Source organism: Poeciliopsis prolifica, unplaced genomic scaffold, assembly GCF_027474105.1.
Source record: "Poeciliopsis prolifica strain line A6 unplaced genomic scaffold, Auburn_PproV2 SCAFFOLD023, whole genome shotgun sequence".
In the NCBI taxonomy this organism is placed as follows: domain Eukaryota; kingdom Metazoa; phylum Chordata; class Actinopteri; order Cyprinodontiformes; family Poeciliidae; genus Poeciliopsis; species Poeciliopsis prolifica.
Genome location: NW_026562398.1, coordinates 6,812,184 through 6,831,780, shown reverse-complemented (window position 1 = coordinate 6,831,780; position 19,597 = coordinate 6,812,184). Strand labels below are relative to the sequence as shown.

General features: G+C 40.0%; 1 protein-coding gene across 3 annotated transcripts in view; it reads left to right on the top strand.

Annotated features, from left to right (window-relative positions):
* Window positions 1-250: 250 nt before the first annotated feature.
* Window positions 251-19,597, top strand: part of iqsec2b (IQ motif and Sec7 domain ArfGEF 2b) — a 75,543-nt gene continuing 56,196 nt past the window's right edge. For all 3 annotated transcript variants that reach the window (XM_055045820.1, XM_055045819.1, XM_055045821.1), the window contains exons 1-2: window positions 251-308; window positions 475-2,469. In XM_055045820.1, the coding sequence (XP_054901795.1) occupies window positions 2,018-2,469 (452 nt within the window). In that variant the 5' untranslated portion in view covers window positions 251-308; window positions 475-2,017. The remainder of the gene's footprint in view (window positions 309-474; window positions 2,470-19,597) is intronic.

Below are 19,597 nucleotides of genomic sequence, written 5' to 3'. Positions count from 1 at the left end.
TCATGTTTTGACCCACTGTTTATTGAAATGTAAGGCTGCGTTCCCACTGGTTTTTTATTTTATTTTTTAATTTTATTTCATTTATCTATTTCTCTTTTTTTGCCTTAATGCGACCCATATCTTTTTATGACGGTCTGAACAACACAGGTCGGATTGTTTCGGGTTTCCGATCTATTCGAATGTGACCTGAATCTTAACGGTCAGGGTCGCGTTCGCGAAACGGAACGTCATTGATACTCGACCGACGTCACTTTTCTGCGCCCCGATACGAGCAAGAGGGAGGAAAGACAACAACATTGCGGATGATAGTGAGGATTAAGTTGTTTTATATCCTGGCTCCGGTCGGGCAACAACTTTAACTTTAAGCTATGCTACACTGTTAGCATCCATATTCACTAAAAACTGAGCGCTTATTGTTCTTTTATTTTTATGATGTTTGGAAATCAGCTTAATGTCGTTTTGTGTTTGTGTCAGATGTTTTGCAGATTTTAAACGAGGAGCTCTTCTTTTTTATGGCAGTTGGCAAACCACGAGCGGCCTTTAGTGCGCATGCGGGACACTTCCAGGATGTTTGAAGTTCACATCCAAGCGGGAAGTTCGACCAGGCCAAAGGAAAAAATAATATCCGATTTCACAAACAATCGGATTTGGGTCACTTCAAGCTGCGGTGTCAGACGTAGCCTATGACAACAGTTAAATGAGTGAAATCATAATTTTGCCCCTGCCGTGTTGTGCTTTATTGTGAAAGTCTCTACCGGATGTTCATTAAGTTCCATGTGGAAACTTGGCGGAGATGCGCTCCTGTGGAGAAGCCAACCGCTTTTTTCCCCGCTCATGAGAAGCGCAAGCAGCGAAACCTCTCTGCCTCCTCGCCTGCTGAGAGGAAAAACATCATCACATCACTTCTGCTCAGACTGGGAACCTGCAGCAGCTGAAAGGGCACAATAAGTAAGAAAAGCGGCTTGGTGAACTCTGTAGACCCAATTTGATGTCTGCAGCGACGCCTGCAAACACAGAAGTGCAGTTTTAGGATTTGGACCGTAAAATTAGCCCAGGTAGTTTTTTTTTAAATTCCCCTATAAAGCAACAACTTGTGCGTTAATGCTTAATCCGGAGGGAAAGTGGAGGAAAAGACCAGAGACGCTCAGTTTGGGATTTAAATTAAAAAAACCCGGGATGTAGTGTTTTGGGGTTTGCTTTCCCCTTTATGCTCGGACCTGTTGGTGGGGGGAGAGGATCTGCACTCCCAGGATGAACTTCCCAATCTAAGTCTGCGTACTTCTTGCGCTTTGAAGACATTTTTAAATAATGGGTTGAAAGCGGAGAAGATGTACTGCGGGGACACTCAACGTGGGAGGGAGCTGATTTTTCTCTGTTATGTAATGATTGCCAGCGCCTGATAAGAAATTGGTAAATCACAACCCGCACCACTTCCCCCAACCTTTTCCCCTGTCTGTCCAAGAAGTGTGCTTTTTATTCATATTTATAATTTAGTGAAAGCTGGTACTATTAAAGCTATTAACAGTGTAACTTGATGATCTGTTTAAATCTGTCAGAAAACTTAAAAAGCAGAGATCCTTGTTAGTGATTAGTTACCCTTGTTTCTCCCTCCACTGGATGATCTCTTGTTGTTTTTTGTGTTTTATCTGTAAATTGTGAATCATGATGTCTCAAATTGTTGACCTTCTCTCTGGTGGAGTTAAAATGACTGCAACTTCAGGAAACCAGACTCTCACCAGCATCCTGAGCTTCATTTTGAGCTTTGAACCCTCGTCATGCCGTAACATGCTATAATGCTTGTTCTTGCCCTCATCCTTAGGGATATGTAGTCATTCTGAAACTCTCAATCCCTTCACCTTTGTGACTTTCTGTTTCTGAACACCAAAGGTCAATAGTTAAACTTCTGCAGAGACTTTCTTAGGTCCTCCCTCCCCCCAACTCATCAGGGCTGGTGGGGAGGGTGGAGGCGAAACTCCAGCTCGTGGTGTTCACACACGCCAAGAGGAAGGCTCCCACCATGGAGTCCAACCCGGAGAGCCCCAACCGGGCCGTGGAGTACCTACTGGAGCTCAACAACATCATCGAGAGCCAGGCCAAGCTCCTCGAGACGCAGCGCCGGCGCATTGAGGAGCTGGAGGGGCAGCTGGACCGGGTCAGTCAGGAGAACCAGGACTTGAGGCTGGAGCGTGGCCCCCGGGGGTCCGACCCCCCGGAGCAGAACCACAACCACAGCCAGCCTCTGACCCTTCCGATCCAGCCAGGCGGTGGTGGGGGCTGCAGCGGGAGTGGTGGCACCTCAACGCCTCAGGTGACATCTGGATCAGCCACAACTCCAGGGCCCAGCAGGGAGCGCAGGAGTCACGCTAGACTGACGCGAGGCCTTTCCTGCGGTTCCTCCAACACGGACCGGGACCGGCTGGAACGCACTGACAGCACAGACACCAACACCAGCTCCAGCGCACGCAGGAAGTAAGTCCACCAAACACAGGCGTCTCATCCATTCTGTAGACTAATCGGGATGATGTAACTTGGGGTAAATTCACACCAGCAATGTTCAGTCCGCCTTAACTGAACTCTCGTTCGTTTGTCTAGAAAGTCCAGTTTGTTTTGGGAGGTGTGATCTGATCCGCTTTGGTCTCGCTTCTGTTGAAGTAAACTCTGGTGTGGTTCGAATGCAAATGTGAAAGGCGAGTGAACTGGAAACCACTCCAAAAGCAGGAGGTGTAGCAGTGGGCATTCTGGGTAAATGCAACCAAAACAAATACGAGAGTGTCGCGCGAGCGGGAGAAATGGGTTATGATCTTTTAGCTAAGACAAAAGAGAAATCCTACAACCACTAAAATTTCACGCCACTCTAATTTTGTTTAGATTTTGTGTAGAAGGAAGTTGGGCTCATGTCTTCTTTGGAGGTTTTTATGCGGTTTCCTTCAGTAGTTCTTGGTGCAGCGCCCCCATAGGCAAGGAGGGGGACAGGTTATTCAATTAGTTTGGTTCATTTGACACAACAGAATTTGAAAGTGAGCCACCCAACTAAAAATTTAACAACTGTTGTAATACTGATTCCTAATTGAACCAAGTCCACTGGACTATCAGGTGTGAAAACAGCCTCAATGTGCTTCAGTTGATGAAAACATTTTACACCAGCCATGTTTAGTCAGGAGCGGTACAAATCCATATATGGATGCAAATGTACCAGAGACTCCTCCAAAAGGAGGAAGGGAACTATAGCACAGAGTCTTCTGGGTAAATGCAACCAAAACAATTGCAACAATTTAGCTTCACCTTGTCTTCTGTTTCACCAAACACATGAGCAATCCATCAGCTGCCAAAATCTAATGCTACTTCACTTTTGTTTATGTTTTGTGAAGAAGGAAGTTGTGTTTGATGTTTTCTTTAAAGGCTTTTCTGTTTCTTCCCTCAGTGCTTCTTTGTGCAGCGCCACCACAGGCAAGGAGGGGAACGTTTTTCTCAATTGGTTTGGTTCATTTGACCCAGTGTAGCGAGAAAGCAAACCTCACCACCTAAATATGTATCAAAAGTTGCAATTTGGTTGCAATTTTAGAACCGAGTCTACCAGCCTGTGAGGTGTGAAAACACCCTTCGACGGCTGACCGCAGTCTCCAGAATATCTCGGCTGTGACAGAACATTTTCATGGTGAGGCCTCAGTCTGACAGGCAGGGAAAAGCAGCAACCTTTCTTGTCATTGGTGATAGTCCTCACATTAAGGCACTGGCTCTCAGCGGGGGCATTTTAATCCAAGACCATGAGAAAATTATCTCAGTACTGGAGGATTGTGGGTAAATTGTTAAAAGCCCAAGGTGATTTTTAAATGGTAGATTAATAGTGTGTGTAGGTGTGTAGGTGTGAACAATGTTCTGTTGAAGAAACATTCAGCAAGGACACTTCTGGGTCTTTTTTTTCTAGTCTTTTAGAATGGAAAAGTTAACTGAATGAAAACATGATACTATTTTGAAGATTTACGGTTGATAACTTAAAAAAAATAGAAGCAACTAAATCTCATGACAACAACTCAGTGCATCAACTCGCTGAAGTTCAAACGCCAATAATCGGACTTTGAATGTACGAGTTGTTGTTGGCACCAGTACTTCAGAAACGACTGATCCATACAAACATTTCTCTCAAAATGACAAAATATCCAATTAATGGCATTTGTTTAGATTGGACAAAAATGTGTTATTGGTGTAAGAGGAGAGAAACTGGTCTGAGATGATAGTTAAACAAAGAACAAACTTTTTGCTCCCATAGCACCAACTGGACATAAAGTAGCTTCAAAACTACTTTTTGGACATGAAACTGAGAAGTTTTGCAATAAAAGAGTGTTTGCTGTTTGTAATTTAGAACTATTTGCACTTATGTACAATGTTAAATGTGACTTTCTATTACTCGACGAATCATTATGGTTTATAATATTTAGTAGATAGAAGTAAGAAATTCTTCCTTCTGCAGGTGGTAGTAAACAATCAGAGCCATTATTTTTAATTTTTTGACAAGAATCTGCATCAAATTAATAATTATGCTTTAGTGTGAAAAATTACTGGGATTTTTTAATATATATATTTTTTGTGCGTCTTTTCCAGCAGCCATTGTATGACACAAACAGCGGTAAAACCAGCTGGTCTAGAAACGGGGATTATCAGGCTGTTGATGTGCTTTAAAACAAACAAAAAACATTAATCTAAGTGTTTGATGTATGAGTGCAGTGTGGGAGACGGGAACTACAAATTCCCCTGAGCGAAAATGACCAAATGTGCTGGAGCTCTGCTGGGGTTGCCTGTCATTGTCTTTGTGACAATTGTGAGGTTTTTTAAAGGGCTCATTTTCCAGACAACAAAAAAACATTAACAAATTTTTTTTAAAGAAGCTTTTGTTTTTAGAAACAGTTGAGATAAAAATGTGAAAAATTAGATTTTTTTAAGAAGGATTGTTGGGCTGGGCAATAATTTCCCCAAGTAAAGGATGTTAAGATTTTGTAAATTTTTCAGTGTTAAATTAGCCACTGCTTTAAAATAGGAATTACTTTAAGGTCTTTTTACACATCTTTACTGGTATTCTGTTTATCTGTGCTGTCCAACACCAGCACTGCATGTTTTCCTTTTTGTTGTTTTTCTTTATAATTTTCCAACTTGCAGCTGACCTGAAGCCAGATTGCCCCACACACACACACACACACACACACACACACACACACACACACACACACACACACACACACACACACACACACACACACACACATAACACAAAATATAAAATATTTTCTATAAATATATAAACATGTATCTATGTAAAATATGTTTGAATAAATACATATTTATATATATACATATACATATATATACAGATATACATATACATCTATATCTATATATATATATATAGAAAGTGCATTTAATAAGTCACAGACTGTTTCTAGCACTGTGTAATGAATAATACACGACTAATGATAAATGAATAATAATTAAAAATAATAGTGGATAAATAGCTTAAGACCAAATGCAAAAATTAAATCATATACAAATCTATTAATCTCATGTTAAATAAATTAAAATATATTACTTTTTATTTAAGTATTTATGTCAGCTTGAGTTATGCAGAACTGATGTGATTGTTGCTATGGAAATGATCAGAAGCAAGATGTTGCGCCAGAAGTCCAGTGAGGTCACTGATGAGGTCATAGATGACATTATTTACATCACAATAGATCGAAGAGGTTCTGATGCTTAAATGATTGAATCTGAAAGCATCAGCCAGATCAACACAGTTTGTAGAGAGTGAGAGTTGCACAGGAAAATTATGTTTGGACTTGCAGAAGCACTTGTCCCCATGTTAATTCCCCTCGGCTGGGGCATTGCATATGCAGTAACCACCGGGATGAAAAATATTACCGATTGTTACTTTCCCGGGAAGGATTGCGAAGAAAGAAAGGATTCCGAAGAAAACATGGATCAACGTGGAGAGGAGGATCCTACACCCGTTTTCGTTGGTCCCATCTTTGGCCCTTCCGATCAATACTCCTCTCCGCACCTCTTACACAAGGACGTTTCCTTTAAGAAGTTCCCTGGACGAGGAAGGTATTTTGGCTCAAAGACATACTGCAAGGATAACAGTTGGGCTCGAGATCGATTGTCCCCCAGACATGAAAAAAGAAGATGGTGTCGGCTCAGAGGTCCCAGGGACAGAGAAGACGGCATTGGTAGGCAATGGACTAGCAGAGGATGGACTCTGCTACAGCTGGGTGGACGCTGCTCTCCAGAGCGTCCTGAACCTGAGCATCACACGGAGGTGTCTCGCTCAGGAAAGGGACTTTCTGGAGGCTTCGTCCATCCCCAGTTGGGCGAGTGTCATCATGTCTGCAGTCCATCACCCCGGCAGACATTTTAGTCAGGAAGACCTTTTCCCTGTTTTGATGGAGCTGAGGGAGAGGTACCAGCCATCGGACATGGGAAGGGACTTCGACGATAAATGTTTGCTGGAGTCATCGATGGTCTGGCTGGACTCTTTCGGCAGTGCCACAGATAGAGAGTTGTATAACAACAACTCTTGTTCTGTCTGTGGCACTGTGTTTCTTGAGCTGCTGAACAACGGCTCCCTGCTCTCCCTTCCACCGGTGAGATTTCCAACCAGTATTTCCACTCTCGTGTATTACTGGTTGGATGTGCGGGGAAAACGCCGTTGTTCGGTGTGCTGGTCGGCCTTGTAGAGAAAGCACTGCCTTACTAACTATAAGGTCCTAGTGTTTTTTTCTCCACAGGCTGACCAGGAAACACCGAATAGTTCCCAGTCAGGTCATAGATGTGCCGGCCAAATGCGAAGGTGGTACTGAAAGGTACCACCTGTCGTCTGTTGTCTGTGGGAGATCAGAGCTGACCCACTTCTATACATATTTAATGACTGGGGGACAAATCATGAAGGCAGAAAACCAGAATCTCTCTACTGTAGACTTTAACAACTGCAGTGAAGACATCTCCAGAAACGGTTTCATTTTTGTGTACGAGAAATCATGAAATTGTGACGTTTGACGTGATAGTCTTTCCAGCCCACTCCTCCGTAAGACGATGAAGGTGACTTTGCAGGGGAGCCAAAAATATTAAATTCAAAAGAAGAAAAAATCACAGAAGACCAAACATTCATGGGACCGGAAGAACCACTAGGAGGACTTGGAGGGAAGACCACAAGGAGGCAAGGACCCAGAGGGAGAACCACTATGACGCGAGAACACGAAGGGAGGACCACTCGGAGGCGAGGACACAGAGGGAGGACCACTATGAGGCGAGGACACAGAGGGAGGACCACTAGGAGGACTCGGAGGGAAGACCACAAGGAGGCAAGGACCCAGAGGCGACTCTTGTGTTGCAGCTGCATTCTGACTCTGTAGAGGTTTTCTCTTCTAAAGCTCGCGCTGCAGGTGTGTTTTTCGAGAGAAGAACATAGTTACAGGTAGTTTTTTTCTTTGCAAACTTAAATTTGGCAAGCTGTTTTACATACGTGTACATATTAAAACGCAACGTTATTGACACACAGAGAAGAAGCGGAGAGACTGTTTAGCCAATCAGAATGTAGAACACAATGTGTGATGAAAGTTGAACCGCGATAGTTCACTGCATGTAAAAATATAAAATTAATATGTAGGCTATATAAATACATATATATGTATTATATAAATATATTTACATATATATAAATATATGTGTGAAACGTCTGTTGTGTTCGTCATTTCAGATGTCTTTGTTCATCACCTTATTTGCCTCTATGAAGGTTTATTCTGTTGGGCTTACTATATACTGCTTAATGTGTAAATTATGTAATCTGAACTATATATACACTGCTCAAAAAAATAAAGGGAACACTCAAATAACACATCCTAGATCTGAATGAACGAAATAAATATGAAAATAATTTCCACCTGTTGTCTATTCCATTTGCACAACAGCAAATGATATTGATTGTCAATCAGTGTTGCTTTCTAAGTGGACAGTATATAATTTCCTGAGGGAGTCTTCCCAAGGGATCAATAAAGTCAAGTCTAAGTCTAAGTTTGATTTCACAGAAGTTTGATTTACTTGGAGTTATACTGTGTTGTTTGAGTGTTCCCTTTTTTTTTAGCAAAAAATGAAGGGAATATATATATATACACACACACACAGCATCTGTCCTTGCTTTTACTTAACCACGCACTCAGAGTCAGCTTTTGTTCTGCAAGCATTCAGCTTTGTGAGTAGGCAGGAATTCATGTGAAGAAGTGCACAGTAAAACACACTCCTAAGTAAAACACACTCCTAAATGTGCACTTCTGCATTCAGAAAACCATCTCAGCAGTTGGAGCTGGATTCTGTTTTCTTACGATCCCGATCCGCTTGCCGGTGATTGACTCAGGTTTACCCAAATCCCTGATTGATCAGAGCCGACTGCTTTCCTGCCGTCCCCCTGGAGCGGACTTAGTCATTAGACAGAAGCACATATTAGTTATTTATGTGGGTGTTAAATGAGGTGATGAATAGCTAATGTAGATCTTGCTGATCCTCCCGTTTAATTGCCCATAGCGGCTGTGGCCGACTTTGGATCCAGGCTCAGACAAGCGCATCATATGGAGTGTCACATTTAATAAAGAGTCGCGCCTTTGGAGCCATATTGTCCCTGTCTGGCTGTGACTCAGCCTCATCCAATCGGGCCTGCTGGCTCTGGTCAGTGACAATTCGCTCTCCTCTAATAATGGATCTGAGATAAACACACTTCTCCGTCCTCCGCTGCCTCTGACTGTCTAATCGTGGCTCAGATTTGGGGAGGAGGCAGAAGGATAGAGTGGAAGTGGGGGAAAGATGACGGAGAGAGGAGGCAAGTGACTGGGCGACCTCCCTCAGCATGCGCCGAACTAAAAGAGAAAAGGTGGAACACACACACTGATCCGCCATCTGTCAACAGGCTGTAAGCAAGGCAGAGAGAGCGCGAAGCTCTGAGATCTTGCTTTTGTTTTGTTTCTCCAATTAGTTTTGGCCTTCTCGACTCACACACAGCCCTGGATTTTTTTGTGTTTTTATTTATTTTCAGGCTGAGTAACTCGTCTCCGTTTTGTTAGTCATGCATGTCAAAACAAAGTTGCCTCCTGTTGTTTCTCCCAGCGGTGCGCCACAAGCAGCTGTCCCAAACGCTGCCCCCGCTTCGTCCCTCTCCGGCTCTTAACGGCGGTGGGAACGATATTCAACGTCAAGCTCAGTCCCATGGGAAGCGGCGTGGTTGACGTTTTGTTATTTTCGTCTGTCAGACGAAGATGCTCCTCTGGTAAATGTGTACAAATTTAAATACATTCAACTAAAATTCACTGAAGTTTATTTCAGCAACATGGCAGCTCAAAGTGCTGCAAAAACATTACAAACACGTCATGTAGTGAACACTTGTGAAAACTGATATCTGCACTGCAAAAACAAAATATAACCAAGTAATTTTGGTCTAGTTTCTAGTGCAAATATCTTAGTACACTTGAAATAAGACAAAACTAAATTACAAGTAACTTATTGGACCTTATTCTAAGTCAATAATTTGTTAATATGGAAGAAAAATTATTATTTCCATTGGCAGATTAAACTTTTTTCAGTTTATACTACGAGAACTTAAGATTTTGTGTTTTTGCAGTGAGACCTTACATTGTAAGTCCCGTTGTTAAAATGATCAATACCTGTTAAATATGTACTTCCATTTATTGTAATTCAAAATCACCTCTAAAAGTTTTAGTCTTGATTTAGAGAAGTCGCAATAAGTACAACAGTAAAAGTCACTGATATTCATCCTAGTTTTACACAGAGGTGGTTAAAGTTCTCACAAGTTGTAATTCAGTGATGGCTGTACTTGTTTATGACAGGAGCGCCAAACGCATTTTCATTTTGGGACACATTAAAATCATGAATGTTCCTGAAAGGCTGGTTGTGCCAGAACGTATCAATAAACCCGATAAACAAATGGTTTGACATGTCTGCATTTGATAAGTTCTAATTAAAATTAAATAAATCTGGACTTATTTTCACATCAATCAGTTTCTCCAGAATTTCACTTTTTTTTTTTCTGGTGCCAATTTAAAAATATTTGGAAGACATGTTGTAATATTTGTGCTGAGGTTTAATGTGGCTGTTTATGATTCACAAATAAGTGTAGAAGCAAAATACGCTGCCACCAGCAGGTGGGAGTTGGCATCACTTAAAACCAATGTTTTTGACAATTTTTCTGGAAAATTTTCAGCAAACTCTGTCATCCACAAGCCCGAAATATTGATTTTGCATTAATTTTCACAATTGCAGTAAAATGACAAGTATTGACTGATATACTTTGGTGGTAAACACTTTGATTTGATTAATAAAACAATATTTAAGCACAAAACTGTAAACTTTAAAGTTCTGTTTATGCATACCTCTGGAGTCTTTAGGGCCACATAGTAAGCTATGGAGGACCATAATGTTTGACACATGTTGTTTATTTGCTAGATAGGAACGAAAGGAGAGCTAGTTCTAAGCTTGTGGGTTGTGTGACGTCACATGAGAACAGAGTGTTAGTTTAGATCGTTTGACACGGTGCAGTGTGAAAGTGAATCACAACAAATGCTGCAATTTTGATCGCCGACCGAACCGAGTCTACCGGACTGCCAGGTGTGAAAACACCGCAAAACAAACATGTGCTTTTGGCGATCATTTAGTACTTCTTGTTGCTCTCTGCTTTTGTTTTTGGTCCAAAATTGAACTGAATGTTCTGGACTATCAGGTGTAAAAACACCCTAAGTGCTGTTCTTCTGGCAAGAATTGTGATTCTGGGAATAAATATTCCTCAATGTGAGATGTTTAAATCTACAAATTAGATTTCAATGTAAGATTTTACCTCTGCAGAAGTAAAATGTTTATGTCTATCAGGCTTTGCAAGCAAATCTGTCCACATCTGGCTCACTACTACTAGAGTAGCGATGACACTCTCTGCTGTGGATCTCTTTTAATGGTTGCAGAATATTCCACCTGGGTCTGGCTGTTGCTTTGCAGCTGAAATGACCCTGCAGTGTAGCGTGAAGTGGGCTGTGAAGTGGGGGAGGGACTGCATGCTACATACATGTAGCTTGTCACGCAGCTCAAAGGATGAGAGGCAGGGACTGCTGGAGGTCTCAGCAGCATTACTCAGGGAAGAGTTGTTACGTAATGCAGAGAAGGAAGAGCAACGAAAAGGACGTGCGTCTTTTTCTCACCGACTGCCTCAGCGGGAGCTCCACAGAGCGCCGAGAAGGTGTTTGTGTCTCCATCTTTCCCCCACTCCAGGCTCCTCTCTCACCAAAATAGACGTTAATTTCGTTTCATGAAGCTGGGGAACCGTAATGGGTTTTCTTTCTCAGAAGGAGCTCAGTAGCTCCACAACATGTGACCCCCCGTCCCCTTTCCACTCCGCTCCACCCCGTCTATCTCTCGCACTCTTTCTCTCACATACCCACGTAAGTACACTCACTCTCTCCCCCTCGCTGGTTCTGTTTCCCACTGCTGCAGATATGACTCAGAGAAGCTGCAAAAATTACTTTTGTGCTATTCTCTTTCTCATCACCTCTGAGCTTTGTCCCTTCTTCTCCTTCGTTTTTATTTTTCAGCCCCTCGTCTGTTGAACATCTGTTCCTGATGCAAAGCATGCAGCAGTTTGGGTTTGCAGCTGCTGCTGCTGCTGACTTGTGTTTTACAAATTTCCATAGCAAAGATAAAACTTATGAGGAATGAACTGGCCTCGGGCAAAATGTGTGGGTAAGCTCAGCTGAGCTTTTTCTGACCTCATCCAAACACAGCGAGCGATATGAAGGGAGGGAATCTGCTTTCTGTAACACTGCCATGACTTTTTTAAAGGAGAAACTGCAGCTGTTTTAAAAAAAAAGTTCTGTTTTTAATTCTGCAGCAGTGCCGTAAAGGTGCAGTTTATTTTGACATAAATTTAAATGATAGATATGTCATTTATGAGTGTGTGTGTGGGAGGAAGCTGCATGTGGGTGGTGCTTTTTTGCCTTCTAGTGAAATGAGTGTTGGTGAATTCACACTGCGCGTGGAAGAGAAATCAAAATCATATTTTTGTGTTTATATTTAGCGTCTTACTCTGACTCTTCTTCTTCTCAGAGTGGCCGACGTTCTTTCCGCTTCCTGCAGATAGTTTTACGAGTTTTACGCCTGATGCACAAATGCATTTTCAATTGTGCATGCTGAGAGTAAATCCAGATGGGTTCTCTGGAGCATCGCGGGTCGTAGTTTGACAAGGTTTGTCAGAATGGTGTCACGTTTTAGAGATGTCAAAACCAAGCAGGTTTCACCCATTTTTTAAAACAGTTTCTGGCAGTTTCTGCTGGCAAAATACGGCAGAAATGGAAGATTTAGTTTATGCAGACAGATTGAATAAAGATCCCTTGGGAATTTGCTCAGTTTCACAATCTCAAGGAGTAAATTACTGAAGACTAATGCCTTTGCCTATATATACTTTCATTTCCCATCTGCTTGCTGGTACCATTAGCCACAAATAGTGAGAAAACAAGCGAATAGCTGTGATGTAAATCTTTTCACTGTAAGTGCAATGTTCTTGGAGTCAGAATGATGCTGTGAGAGACAAAGTATAGTTGCTGTGGAAACTACGGCAGGCCTCCAGACGGTTGTGATATTACATTTCTGCACATCCTCGCTGCCTTTCTGCGGCTCCCAAGCCTCTGCAGTCGACTATCGACCGCAAACTTTAATGTGTTTTACTGGGATGTTTTGGGACAGAACAACAAATCTGACATGGATGCAAAACGTTAAATGGTTTTTCAACATTTGAACAACAATCTAGCATTGATTATTTATTAAAGTCTTTTTTTATGTTTGCATTTTTTAAGACTTCATAGTTAGTGTTCAGATATTAATCTTCCAATATTTCATTACCACACAATTATCTAGTGATATTTTCCAATTTTCTGCCAACTTTAAACATTTTTTAACTGAAAACCACGACGAGCCGCTGGATGAATGACTGACCTGGCTCCCAACCACCAGGCTTAACAAGTTTTCTGAGGGAAACTTGCAATGTGTTTAGGCAAATGTGAGGCAAATCCAAATTTTTTTGCCCTAATGTGACCTATGACCATCTCTTTCTATGCAGTCTGAACTACCTAATTCTGATATTTTTGCTCCCCAAAGAAATCTGATCTGCACCACTTCTATATTTGTTACAAATTCGGATAAATTTGCGATTGTTTTCAAACACATTTCACATTTTATCCTGCTTTTATGTCATTGACCTGAGACATGTGTCATAATTCTGCACCAGGAAACCCACAAGAGGGAATTTGGGATGTAAATATTGGCTGAAATTTAGGATTAGAAACTTATGAAAGGTGTTTGTGTCACTGAAGCACAAAAACAAAATAAAAAAACACAAAACTCACTTTCAATCCACTCTATTACGTTTTGTTGCTCAATTATTGTGCATAAAATCCCTAAGTTGAAGTTAGTGGTGACAAAACCTGAAAAAGTTAAAGGGATTTGAATACTTTTAATACTTCCTGTTAAAGGAGACCTATTTTGAAAATTTTATGTTTTGCATATTTTTATTCTTCCATTTGTGTTTAAAAAAAATCACCCAGCTGTTGGTTTTTGTTTTTTGTTCAAGGCAATAAGTTTATGTTTTTAAGTGTCTGGAAAACGAGCAGCCTGATTGAGTCACACTGCGTCGTTAGCGACCCAAGCAGAGCTCCAACACATTTCATCACAATGTAAACTTGCAAGATATTTTTGGTTCAGTATTTATATCAAGTACACTTGAAATAACACAAAACTCACTCATAAGTATCTTATTAGCAAGATGAAGGAGTTTGTTTTCAGTCAATAATTCCTTAATATTAACTTATAACAGCAAAATAATTTTCCAATTAAACTACCACTTTTTTTTATTAATATTAAGGACTTATTGACTTAAAACATCTTGCTTAAAAATTACTTATGTTAGTTTAGTCTTATTTTGTATTTTCTAAGATATTCACACTAAAAACTAGACCAAAAACACTTCGTAAGATTTTGTGTTTTTACGGTGCAGCTGGTTTTACCGCTGTTTGTGCTGTACAATGGCTGTTGGACAAGACAAGAGCTGTGTTGTTGACTCACCATTCAGAAACCACTTGCTGCATTCTTGTAGGTTGTGCAGGAGACTCTACTAATGCTTTTTAAAGGTGAATGGTTGTATAACTGTTTGAAACCGTTTTCACGTTGTGTTCTGCTCAAAATAAGCAGAACTGATCGGACTCAAATCTCATTTCTAAGAATGATTTTGTGCGTAATTTTTTAAAATGTTTTTATAACTCAGATCTATCCTAACCTGTTGAAGGAAGCGTAATGGGTTACCTCGAACCTTCTGCTTCTTATTGTTAAGTGGCAGAAAATCACAGATTAGCCATTAATGCGGAGGTCAGAAGCTGCTGTCAGGTCTCTGGGCGATGCGATCAAGAACTCGTTTCCCAGCTGTTGGTTGCCTCTTTCTTTCTTCTTGGCTCCAGTGCGGATAAGTGGCCCTTTTGAGGCGGGATGTTTGTCAAACACCCGTGCGCACGTTTCCCGTGGATGAGAATTGGGATTCTGGTTACCGGGGGAACGCTGCGAGCTCTTCTGTGAAGAACTCTGTGGGCGAGAGACACAGAATAGAGAGAGATAGAGAGGGTGGGAGTGAGAGGGTGAAAGACGGAAGCAGAATTGAATGACGGCTTGATTGGGAGGAGGAGACGATTCCGACCGAAGGTTACAGGTTCCAGTCTGCAAAAGTCCAACTTCACAACCTGGATCTATTTCGGCCTCAGCAGAATATCCCCACCAGAGATCCGCTAGGATTTCACTCCTTCTAAGTCGCCCACTCTACATTTAAATGAAGTCTGATTGTTGTTCGTTTGGGATGAATCATCCGTTTGGATTCGTGCACCTGTGCTGCACGTGCGTCGGCCCCGCAGGGCGCAGCGGCGTGCGCGCAGTCCGACCACAAAGTGTCCCTCCTCGCGCTTTCTGCTGGCGCTGAGCAGCGGCCGCCCACGCAGGCAGCTCGCTCTGTTGCCAAGCAGCAGGAGACTCGATGGAGCGGCGGAAAACCAGCGCGATCTGAAAAATGTTCTGTTGCCTCAACTTGAAAAAAAATTGAGGCAACAATTCCCAGTTGCAAACATTCACTGTTGTTATTACACTGCAAAAAAAAAAAAAAAACAAGCAAAATTTTACCAAGTATTTTTGGTTCCGTTTCTATCTGGGCACACTTGAGTTAAGAAAAAGCTAATTTACAAGAACCTTTTCAGTGGTATACAGGAGCTCGTTTAAGTCAATAATCCCTTAAAATTTATTTTAAAAATGTAGTTTAACTTTCAGATTATTTCACTTTTAACATTAGGAAATGTTTTGTTCTAAGTGTTTTTATCTACTTTAAGAGATAATTGATTTACAACAAGCTCCTACGTCTCAGAAGTAAAAAAGTAGAACATTTGCAACTTTTTCTTTTAAAACCTTAATCTCCAAATTTCTGAGTTTTGTCTTGAAAATATTTGACCTTTTGAGCTCGGAAATTTCGAGTTTTTTTTCTAGAAAGTTTCTCAGACTGCTCTCCAAACTTCAATGTTTTTTCTCACAAATTTTCAACTTTTTAGTCTGTCCTCTTTTTTGCTGGAAAGTTTAATCTTAAAATTTCAGCATTTCTTCTCAAATATTTTGGACTTCAAGCCCAGGAATGTCCAGGTTTCTTCTAGAAAATGTATCAAAATTTCTGTAAAGTTTCATCTTGCCAATCTAAGAGATTTTCTCTTTTTTGCTACAATGTTTCTGAGATTAATCTGAAATTTCCAGCATGTTTTCTCACACATTTTTGACATTTGAGTCCAAAAATTTCAATGTCTTTTCCTAGAAAATTTCTGAGATTAATCTAAAAACTTTTAGGTTTTTTTTTTTCCTCTTAAATTTTTCAATTTTTTGGCTAAAATTTACTCCTTTTTATCTACAATGGTCCTAATATGCTATGCCATCATAGAAACGTGTAAACAGACAGCTTTTTTTTTAATGCTGAAAAATGTTTTTTCAACAAACATCATGAGGATTTTTTAGAGTGTTATTGGAGAGCCGGTTCAAGTGATTCGGGAGAAAAGTGAATCGTTCAAACTGACTTAACTTCACACGTGGCTGTCAGCCATCTTGGGTTTGACTGCCGGAGTAAGCAGGTGACCTGCTGGAGGTGGGATGACGCAGTGCGCTCCCACACGCTGCTTTCACAGACAATAGTGGAAACGACTCGGTGGAGCAGCGGTCCGGTTCTCACACTGGACCGGAAGCGGTCTGCGCTCTGTGGGCCGCTGCTCTGTGAAACCTGCGCTGCTGTACGTAAAAAGAAAAGAGAGCAGCTGAATGTGAGCCTCCCACTCTCCTGCGCTCGGCTATACATAGACGCTCACCCACGCAGTGACGCCCGCTCACTCTGGCTTGGGTGGGTTCGGACTTAAATCCCCCCTCCTACCTCACTCACTTACCTCCATTCATCTCGATTATTTTAGTTTGTCTCTTTAAATATGAACAACTTCACACATTCTCCCATTTTTCTGCGCTTTTCTATCTGAGACATTTTACAGGGATGCACTGCAAAAACTCAAAATCTTACCTTTTCTGGTGCAAATGTCCAAGTACAATTTAACAAAATTTGACTCAACTAAATTATAAGTAACTTTCCAGCTTTTAATTATTCAATAAGTTCTTAATATTGATGAAAAAGTATTAGTTTCGCTGGCAGATTATTTCTGATAAAATATTGCCCCATCTTATTGGTGAAATAAGATGGGGCAATAATCTGCCAGACACTTGAAATAATTAAAAATAATTTGCTGGTCACTTTTCAGCAAGAAATAGAAGCTTGTTTGAAGTAAATAATTCCTTAATACTTATTTTTGACCAGATTATTTCTCTTATTTTTTCCGTGTACTTTTAAAAATTAATATTAAGGATTTATTGACATAAAATAATCTTATATCATGCTGAAAAGTTACATATGTTAATTTAGTCTTATTTCAAGTTTACTAAAATATTTGAGATGAAACTGGACCAGAAATACTTGGTAAGATTTTAAGTTTTTGCAGTGCACTATTTAATTTGGAGTTTTTATTAACTTTAAAATAGCAATGAAGAAAAGCTTCAATTAGTTAATTTAGTTATTCACTAAATCTATTCAGTATTTGAGTTTCTGAAATGAAAGACAGAAATATTGAACTTTTGTTTGATGTACCTCTTCTGATGAAACGTATCGTCAATTTTCTCCAAAAATTTTAGTATTTCCATAACACGAGTTAAAAAAACTTAACAGAAATATTATGTTACGATTAAAAACAATCATGGCTGATTGTAATTCCTAAAGAAGCTGATTGTTCACAAAAGTCATGCCAGCTTGTTGTTGGAAGGTTAAGTGGAAGAAAAAAGGATTACAATAGCTTTGATTGGGTTGTAAGCAGAGTGTGGAAGTTTTACAGCGTTATCTGTCACTTTTTCCTTCCACTTAGCTATCTAGTAATGTGGATGGTTAAAAAATAAAAGAAGAAAATTTCTTAGTTTTTGACAGAAAATTATGAAATATATCAACTAAATCAATCTGTGTGATTACTCTGTTATTTATGCATTTCATTTTTATAATCAAATAACTAAAATAAAGTAACTAAAGGATATTCTCATTTAATAAGACATACGAGTCTGTTTTTCTCTGGAGAATTAGAGGAAGAAATGTGTGTGTGTGTGTGTGTGTGTGTGTGTGTGTGTGTGCGTGTGTGTATACATCAGGTTTTCATATCCTTATGGGAACCTATTTCTGTCAACAATGTCGGGTTATGGGGACCATTGCTCCTTGTGGGGACATTTTATTGGTCCCAACAAGGAACATTGTTGTTTTTGGGTTAGTGGTTCGGTCTGTGATGGTTAGGTTTAGCGTAAAGGTTAAGGTAAAGTTTAGGGTTATGGTAAGGTAGAAATTGGCTGTAGAAATTAATGGAAGTCAATGTGAAGTCCCCACAAGTGATGAAAACACTGCTGTGTGTTTGTGTGTGTAAATATACAATACATACAGCAGAAAACAGCTCTGGAAACCACTGCAGTGAATCCCACTGAAAACCGCCTGGTTAGTCCACCAGATATTGATATCTGAACTCTTCCTGAGTTAAAACATTAGTTTTGTTGTTTCTAAATGAATATTAACTTGTTTTCTTTACGTTATTTGAGGAGTAAAAGCACTGTATATGTTTTATTTCTACAAAACATATCCATTTCTCATTTTTTTATTTTCTGTTGATAAATACAAAAGTTTTGCTTATATTTTCAGAGACATGTTGTCAGCAGTTCATAGAATAAAGTAATAAAGTTCATTTTACTCAAACATTTACCTATAAAAAGTAAAATCAGAAAAACTGATCATTTTAAGTAGTTTTCTGATTTTTTCCAGAGCTGTAACTAGCAACGTAATTTCTTGCTTCTCATTCAAGAAAATAAAAGGGATTCAGAAACATTTGTTTATAATATTAGTTTGAATCTAATTAGGAATTGTAATTAGTAGCTAAAGAAATTTGGCGTACTATGAAACGTTTAAAGTGAAATTATTTCCACTTGGATGCAGCTCGTTCACTGCAAAATCACAAAATCTTATTTATTTTCAGTCTAGTTTCTAGTCCAAATAGCTTAGTCCACTGGAAATTAGACAAAACAAACTTACAAGTGATTTTTCAGCAAGATAAAGGAGATTGTTTCGAGTGAATAAAGCCTTAATATTGATTAAAAAGTTCTAATTCCACTACAAGATTATTTCACTTATACAATACATTTTTCTTAATCACATATTTCTTAATCAAATATTCTGCCAGTGGAGCTAGAACTTTTTAATCAATATTAAGGAATTGTTTTCATCAAGAGAAAAGTTGCATGCAAGTTATTTTTTTCTTATTTCAAGTGTACAAAGATATTTGCATTAGAAACTAAACCAAAAATAAGTACAATTTTGTGTTTTTCTTTTTAAGTGTTGAGTTCCTCTCCATCTTGTTCACCTCCTGCTTGTTTTCTGAATCAGGAACTGTAAGACCTCGTTAGGTTTTAGGTGAAGGGTTTCTTTCTTCTGCTGTTTGTAAATTGGGTGTTTCACATAAGCAGCTCCAGAGGTCAGTGGGTTATAATGAACGTGGGAAGTAAAAGGGATTAATGGTTCTTGTGAAACAGCTTGACGCTGTAGTTTTTAACTCAAGCGGGAGTAAATACTACATTTGTGACGGCGGCTATTTTTAGCTGCTGACTTGGTGAGCAGGAGGGCGTGAGTCGGCTCTGCTCAAAATAAGCTACAATTCATATTAATGAAGGCGGTTGTCACTCAGTGCAGGATGTGTTTCCCTCTTTGTTTTACGTAAGGCAACAATCCTGGGTGAAATTTCTTCTGCAGTGCTTTTATTTCGGAACGATGTAAGGTTAGCTCCTAGTGCACAGCTGGAAAACGTCAGCGAACTCTTCATTTCTGGATCTTGCTTCGTTTTTCTCCCACTTTGGATTTTTTCCCCTCTCAGAGACTGTTAACATGCTAAAG